At 47.0% G+C, this 8,488-nt stretch overlaps 1 protein-coding gene across 1 annotated transcript in view; it reads left to right on the forward strand.

Moving 5' to 3' along the window:
* The window catches only part of Chd7 (chromodomain helicase DNA binding protein 7), a 179,361-nt gene that overhangs the window by 148,716 nt on the left and 22,157 nt on the right, over positions 1-8,488 (forward strand). Inside the window, exons 16-21 of the mRNA XM_026786660.1 lie at positions 3,334-3,544; positions 4,171-4,366; positions 4,964-5,131; positions 5,470-5,649; positions 7,956-8,066; positions 8,154-8,359. Coding sequence (XP_026642461.1) covers positions 3,334-3,544; positions 4,171-4,366; positions 4,964-5,131; positions 5,470-5,649; positions 7,956-8,066; positions 8,154-8,359 — 1,072 coding nt within the window. The remainder of the gene's footprint in view (positions 1-3,333; positions 3,545-4,170; positions 4,367-4,963; positions 5,132-5,469; positions 5,650-7,955; positions 8,067-8,153; positions 8,360-8,488) is intronic.

Below are 8,488 nucleotides of genomic sequence, written 5' to 3' on the forward strand. Positions count from 1 at the left end.
AAGAGTGGAGCATCGTGTCTCTCTGAGGCGTCTGCCCCTGAGAGGAGAGCTGTCGAGTCTGCCCTCACTTCCTCTTCCGCCCAGCATTCTGCTCCGTTCACTCCTCCCATCTACGTTCTAACCTATCAGGTCAAGCAGCTTCTTTATTTAATCAACCAATGACCTTCCTCCATCAGGAAGGGAGACATTGTCTCACAGAGACTGTCCATGGACCAACGGTACATCCTCACCCAGTATCTGAAGGTGTCACTTCGCATGGAACCATTGCTATACACAATTAACTTTCATAAGGAAGTTGTAATTGTACATATTAAATTGTTATGAACTAGTCATGACAGAAGAAAGTGCCCCAGTTGAGCTAAAGTTCTGTTCCACAGGGCGTGTCTTAGGAAGAATTCTGTGCTTAGGTAGAAGTGGTAAGAGGAGCGTAATGGGAGAACCCGCTGGAAGGGGGGCAGAATACAAAAGCGTATGTGATGGAAAGAATGTCCGGCATCTAGCAGGCACTTAGTCGGTGTGCTAGCAGGTATAGATACCTGGACAGCCTCAGCAGAGCTGTTCGTACTGACCTAAGCACTGTTCGACTAGACTCTGATTTCCCGCCGTGAGAACAAGAGGAATAGAAGCATGTCCCAAGTGCTCGAGAGCTGGAAGAACTAGATGTTTTTCTCTTTGCTAATGGCTAGTATACATAGATGACATTACAGCCACTGCCTCAATAGCAGCTCTCTGTTCAAGTAAGAAAACTCCACTCGGTGGTGGCGCACGCCTTTAATCCCGGCACTTGGGAGGCAGAGGCAGGCGGATCTCTGTGAGTTCGAGGCCAGCCTGGTCTGCAAAGTGATTTCCAGTTCCAGGACAGCCAGGGCTCTGTTACGCACCCCCACCCCCAACCCTATACACACACGTGTGCACATACACACACACACACACACAAAAGAAAAAAATATTATTTCTTTTTTTAACTGTTCTTATAAAGTAAAAAGTCATGGGGGCTGCAGAAAGGCTCAGTGGTTATACAGAGGCGCTCGGTGGTTATGCAGAGATGCTTAGCTACTAAAGCGCATCTTACTTATGAGCAAGACCTGAGTTGAATTCCCAGCGCTCACATGGCAGGAGGCGGCTCACAACTGCTTGTAGCTCCGTCTCTGAAGGGGTCTGATGCCCCTGCCCTCACATGCCCACATGCATGCACACTCACACTTTACGATAAATAATTCATTGAAAAGGCAGGAGTTATTTTGCTTTTTCTTACTGAATTTAAAAATTTTAGAGTGAGTTCAGATTCCTCTGTTTAAATTAGTTATATTTCAATTTTTTACTAAAATAATTTCAGGTGTGACATTTGCTGTCTCCAAAGTAAAAAATCTCAGCTTAAAAAACTATTCCTTGATCATTAACTTATTTTAAAGTTCATTACATTTCATTTGGATTGGATTGCACACCTCATGTAAAGAGAATACCCAAACATCTTAAAAGTAAAAAATTCATTTCTAAATTGTAGGTATCTTACGATGCATTACACAAAAAATACAAAAGCAAGCTTTCTAAAAGATCTAATGTGATATTTACTTTCTGTCCTGCTCACAAGAGCTTTCCTAATCCAGAACCTGGGTTTACAGATCTCAGGCTTAGGAGACACCGTCCCTTCAATCAGAGATGCAACATTTTGTTCTTTGTCTTTCCTTGGGTTGCTTCCACACTTGCAGAAAAAAAATCTGAATCTCAGCTTTTTGTTCGTGTGCAAGGGGAGGAAGGGTTAGCCTGTTCCAGAGAGTTGGCATTTTCTGCCAGTCTGCCTTTGTGCAAAGGTCAGGTGCTCCCGGGAAGGCCTGGTACTTGGACCAAACTGTCAAGTGGCTTTAATCTGCCCTTGATGATTCTTAAGTCACAGGGTGTTCTGCATATGACCTCCTAAGGACAAACTCACCAACCACCTTTCCTGGAAACTGGACTGTGCAGGGTTTGCTTTCTGTTGCCTGTGAGATGCCTGCCACCTGACTGACTGCAGTGGCCTGTCTGCCCCGACCTTCAGAAGCCTTTGGGAGGCGTTTGCATCCCCATCTCCCAGTGGTAGAAAGGGCTAAGTTCCTGGCACAGTATAGTGGTAGAAGCGACCCCTTTAGTAGAAGCTGGTGTTCTTTCTGAAGATCAGATGTGCTGGGAGCCCAGGAGGCCTAGGAGGAGGCCAGATCACCTCTGCTTAACTCCAGCCAAATTACCTGAGCAGCCAAAGAAGTGTCAGCTGCTGCTTCCTGAAGCCACACCATGGGGTGGAGGAGTTGGAGGAGGTAGCGGCGAGCCTTCCTCACTGGGAATGAGCCCTTCTCGTGAGGCTCCTCTATCGTGCACAAGTTTCTGCACAATAGCAAACGTGGGGGAGAAGGAAGTTGTAGTAATAGGAGCTGCAGGGCTGCGTTCCTGACACCCCGGGCCGCCTGCTAGCTTATGCCCCGAAATAACAACACACAAATTGTATTCATTTAAACACTGCTTGGCCCTTTAGCTCTAGCCCTTACTGGCTAATTCTCACACCTGGACTAGCCCATCTCTAATAATCTGTGAGCACTGGTCTTACCAGGAGATTCTAGCCTACGTCCATCCTGGGTCAGAGCTTCATCGCGTGTGTCTGCCCCCAGGAGTGGGCAGCATGGCATCTCTGCTCCAGAGAGCAGAGCTGTCTGGTCTGAGCTCACTTCCTCTTCCTCCCAGCATTCTGTTCTGTTTACTCCACCCACCTATGTTCTAAGCTATGAGCCCAAGCAGTTTGTTTATTACTTAACCAATGAAATCAACAGATTGATATATGACACTCCCACATCAGGAAGTTAGGCAGGGAAGACTTGGAGTTGGTTCTGGTTTTAGCTTCACGGGGTTTGGGTAACTCAGGTAGAATCGCTGTTTGCGTTTTGTTTAGTAAACAGCACCTTTCTGGACAGTTCAGGCTCTAGGTTAGTTTCCTGTAGGTTTCCAGCCCGTGGCTTGCTTCTACAATTTCTGGCCTAACAGTCCATTGTTGAAATTTGGGTGTGCTTTTGTTGTTTGTTTTTGTTCTGTATTGTTTTTAACATAGACAGCAAACATTTGGTTGTTGAAAAATGTGGATCTCTTCCCCAAATGTCTCAATATATGGAACCTAAAACCGTGGTTCCATTCATAGGCCTGTAGTTGTGTCTGGGTCTAACTTTGAGTGAAGCAGGTGGCTTCCTGCTCCTGAACGTGAATGGGCTCTTCTGGTTTTGCCAGTTTGTTGTGGGTTTGGAAAGCAAATCCATTGTTTTCGGTAATAAAACCCCTTCACGGTATTCACATCATGCCGTCCAATCTCTGCAGGTGCTGAAGAGAAAATTTTGGAAGAGTTTAAAGAAACGCACAATGCAGAGTCTCCAGATTTTCAGCTCCAGGCAATGATCCAGGCTGCTGGCAAGCTGGTGCTGATTGACAAGCTGCTGCCAAAGCTGAAGGCTGGTGGCCACAGGGTGCTTATCTTCTCCCAGATGGTGCGCTGCTTGGACATCCTGGAAGACTATCTCATTCAGAGACGGTGAGGCCACTGCACAAAACAACAGAGAGAAAGGCCAGGACTCTCCTGGGTCACCTAGAAATGACATTTGCAGTAGAGGTGGTGGATAGAAACAATGTATCACCTCACCTTTTAAAATTACATAAGGGCATCTTCTGTGATGACTACAGGGAGGCCATTGTATACTTGTTTTGTTTTTTTTGAGACAGGGTTTCTCTGTGTAGCCCTGACTGTCCTAGAACTCACTCTGTAGACAAGGCTGGCCTCAAACTTAGAGATCCGTCTGTCTCTGCCTCCCTAGTGCTGGAATTAAAGGCATGTACCATGTGTAGGAGGCTTCTGTTTGTTGTTGTTTTACAACACATACTTTAGTGGGCAATTTTTTCCCTCATTGCATTCAACTTGGATAGAAAAGCTTACTTAAAATTCAAACTGTATTTTTAGAATTTAGCTATTTTCTTAAGAGGAAGTAAAATAAAATTCTCTTTGATTGTGCAGGCAATGGTATGGAAAAACAACGGTCATCTGAAATTATTTGTTAACTCCTTCTATTTTATGAGTGCCCATTCCACAATGGATACTTAATTAAAAGCAAAAAGGAAGGAAAAACGGTAGTTGTTTTTCAGACCCTGCTGCTGTATTTCCAGGTATCCATACGAAAGGATCGATGGCCGAGTCAGAGGCAACCTCCGCCAGGCAGCCATTGACAGGTTCTCCAAACCTGATTCCGATAGGTTTGTTTTCCTGCTGTGCACAAGGGCAGGAGGTCTAGGCATTAATCTCACTGCTGCTGATACCTGCATCATCTTTGACTCGGACTGGAATCCCCAGAACGACCTCCAGGTAAGCGGGGACAGGCTGCCCCAGTGCCTCTTCCCACTCTCCTGTGACAAAGACTCATGAGTCACACTAGAGAACTAGTGTCGCTGTTCAGCTGGCGTCTCCTAGTGATCAGCCCAGCAGTGTAGGAGAGGAAGCCGCTGAGCGTCTTAACCCCTTCTAAACTGACCTTTAACTATGGGGATGCGCCGTTTTAGAACTGGCCAGAGCTGAGTGCTTCTTAAGTAGCTGTGTTGGTCACGTTTGGCTGCCATTACAAAATGACATGACTGGGCAGCTTAAACAATTCCCACACCTTTTTCAAGGGTCTAGAGCTGGAAGGGTGAGGTCTGGGTGCCAGCAAGATCAGGTTTTTGGTGAGAAACTCTGCATAGACAGCCATTTTCCTCTAAACACACTCAGCTTCCCTCCTACCTCTTCTTCTAGGAGGCTAATCCCGTTCATTAGGGCACCACCCCCATGACCTAATTACCCCTTAAGTCCCCACCTCTAAATCTCCACTTCTAAATCACATTGAGATCGGCTTTCCAACATACAAATTCAGGGAGGACACCACTCTATATTTCGATACAACAGCCATTGATTTTTTTTTTCCTCCAGGCTCAGGCTCGATGCCACAGAATAGGGCAGAGCAAGTCTGTCAAAATCTACAGGCTGATAACGAGAAACTCCTATGAAAGGGAGATGTTTGACAAGGCTAGTTTGAAGCTGGGCCTGGATAAAGCCGTGCTGCAGTCTATGAGTGGAAGAGAAAATGCCACCAACGGGGTAAGACGCCACTGCCCGGGCCGTGTGTTCATGCCGGCTAATGGCCACAGCCATCTGATTGTAAGAAATTATTTGGCATCTGGATTTTGTTGTTCTGTTTTCCTGAGGCAGGGTCTCACTGTGTAGCTCTGGCTGGCCTGGAACTCACAGCGATCCATGTGTCTCCTCCCAATTTCTGGGATTAAAGGCGTGCCTCACTCACGATCTACTGGCTGTTTTCCACCTCAAAACTGAAGCGTATTTCATCGCGTTTTCCTTTGTTGTTAGTAAATCTTAAGACATTTAGTTTCTGTTTTAATTCTACATTCCTTTGAATACTTAAACTCTCTCTGAAACAGGTTCAACAGCTTTCCAAGAAGGAGATAGAAGACCTTCTACGAAAGGGAGCTTATGGTGCACTTATGGACGAGGAAGACGAAGGGTCGAAGTTCTGTGAAGAGGACATTGACCAGATTCTCCTTCGTCGAACCCACACTATCACCATTGAGTCCGAAGGAAAAGGGTCCACGTTTGCTAAGGTTCGAATCTGCCTAAGGGGCCAGGCCTCTAGAAAAGCGTGCTAAAACTCATGAGGAGTTCTTATGAGGGGACCACAGGACATAAGCAGAACCGTGGCTTTTCGTTACGAATTATAGGCCAGTTAATTCCCTGGCAACTCCAACACACAAGTCATGCTTTTGTTGTTGTTTGTTTTTGAGACAGGGTTTCTCTATATAGCCCTGGCTGTCCTGGAACTCTCTCTAGTTCAGACTGGCTTCGAACTCACAGAGATCTGCCTGCCTCTGCCTCCCAGGTGCTGGGATTAAAGGCTTACACTACTACTGCCCGGCTTACTTGGTATTTTTTTTTTGAACGTTTTCATGGTAGCTTTTGCTTGCGCACATTTTCACTTGTTCTTAGCATATGCCAGGAAGGGAAACCTTAGAGAGTGATGTTAGCTGTCTGCCCCCTCTACAGATTAAAAACCTAAGCATCACATATGCACCTGTATCTTTTAAGGAACTGACAGACTGGGTTTGTTTGTTTTTCTTTTCCATGAATTAGAAAAGTTTGAATTAGCATAGAAATAATGGATTTATTCCTGGCCTTTTCATCATACGCCTGTCATTGTGCAGTGTGGCCCCTTCCCCCACTGCTGTCCATGCCCTTTGTACCCCCTCGCTGGACCCCTTCCACCCTGCAGAAGCCCCTTCTTCCGTCTTCATGTCCCATGTGTCCCATTATTCTTTCTACCCTTTTGCTTAAAATCTCTTCCTGTCATTTCATGACATTTGTGCACGTGCGTGTGCGCACAGGCATGAACACAGACATACACAATCTAGATTCATACGTGAGAGAAATTACGTGTCTGTCTGCGCCTGCCTTATTTTGCTTGACATAATGGTTTCCAGCTCCATCCACCTTCCTTCAATGCTATGATTTCGTTTCTCTTCACAGCTAAATAAAATTCCATTGTGTGTAGCTAGAGTCTTTTATCAGTTTAGGTGTTGTTGGGCATCCAGGCTGGTTCCATTTCCTGGCTATTGGGAAGCGTGGGTCCACAAGTGTCTCTGTGGTGTTGACTTTGAGTCCTTCCTTCAGGAGTACACTCAGTGACGGAGCTGTGTTCATTTCCTAGTTCCCTTTCCAGTGTGTTGAGGAATCCACAGCGGCTCCATGAGTTTGCACTCCCGAAGCGCACTATGGCTCTGCGTTCTCTTTCACTCCATCCTGGACAGCGTTCCTTGTTCGTTTGCTTGGTGCTAAGTTTATTTCCTTTTCCCTGGTGGCTGAAATTGATGAACCCCGGTTTGTCTCCTAGAGCCACTGTTCCCTGTCGCCTGCCCACACCTGGGTGTTAAGAGTTGTGTTCCCCACGTTCTCACCAACACCCTTTATAACCCGTCTACGTGGTGTGCGGGGGTGTTGAGCTCCCCTGTCTCCCCAGGTTGCAGCGCTTCTTCTCCTGGCTCTGCCCTCACTTCTTTTATTCTTTCTCCTGCAGGACTTTTCCCCGTCCTCACATGCATTTCAGTTCAGTCTGTGCAAGATTAGCATGTGTGCGAGCATGCGCATGTTTGCACACATGTGCACGCAGATGGTTCATCTGAGGGGCGTGCAGATGCCAGGGCTGGATGTGGTGGTTCTCCCTGGCTTGTTCCCTTTCGTGTTTCACATCTGCTGGTCTCTACCTCTGTTCACTTTACCTCTTGACAAACGTCCTTTGAGGAAGTCTCGGTTTCTTCATGTTTGCCATTATTTGTTGTGTAATCTGCGAGAGCGGTGTGCTCTGATCTCTACCCTGGAGAGTGTTGCTGTAACTTCTGCACCAGGTGGTTCTAGGCATGGCCGTAGCCATCTTGAGTTTACCCCTCTTTTTAAATAGTCCCTGCTTCCCTCAGGATAGAGGTCGGACTGCCCACACCACATGCAAGGCCGCTTGTTCTGGCATCTGCCCTCACTGGCTTGCCCATGGCTACTTTTCCTTAAGACCCTTTCTCCTCGGTCCTCTCCCCTGGGCCTTTGCACGTGACCTGCCATGAGCATTTCTGCAACCTTTCTTCTTCTTTTAGAAGTGCTTTACAATACAGTTCAGGAAATTTCTTCTAGAGGAAATGGATGTTTGTTTTTTTTTTAAATCTGCTCCAAGCAGTACCTTGTTGGAGCCAAGTTGCTGTACTTTCCCATACCTAGAGCAGGTGTGGAACATATCCAGAGGAGTCTCCCGTCTACTGTCCTGTTTACAGAAGAGGATGAACACGTGCATATTCGGTGGAAACAGGCTGCCTTGTGCCCTGCCTCTGAGAAACACATCTCAGAGTAATGCATGTTTTCCTCCTTCTAGGCCAGCTTTGTTGTATCTGGAAATAGGACAGATATTTCTTTGGATGACCCAAATTTCTGGCAGAAGTGGGCTAAGAAGGCTGAACTGGACATCGATGCCTTAAATGGGAGGGTGAGTGAACCCCCCCCCCCCCCAGACTGCTGCCTCATCAGCCCCAAAGGTTGGGCTGCAATCTCACTGCGTCTGCTCCTTTGTTAGAACAACCTGGTCATAGACACTCCACGAGTAAGGAAGCAGACCCGGCTGTACAGTGCCGTGAAGGAGGATGAGCTGATGGAGTTCTCCGACCTGGAAAGCGATTCCGAAGAAAAGCCTTGTGCCAAGCCACGGCGCCCTCAGGACAAGTCCCAGGGCTATGCCAGGAGCGAGTGTTTCCGGGTGGAGAAGAACTTGCTGGTCTACGGGTAAGGCTGACTCACTGTGTGATATCGCCCTTTCCAACAGCTGGAACTCTCAGCTCTCATAGGAAAGCCATATCTGCATGGATCCACGGGGCTGCTCTTAGCGTAGGAAACCCATATCTGCGTGGATCC

The sequence above is a fragment of the Microtus ochrogaster genome, linkage group LG5 (assembly GCF_000317375.1).
Source record: "Microtus ochrogaster isolate Prairie Vole_2 linkage group LG5, MicOch1.0, whole genome shotgun sequence".
Lineage (NCBI taxonomy): Eukaryota > Metazoa > Chordata > Mammalia > Rodentia > Cricetidae > Microtus > Microtus ochrogaster.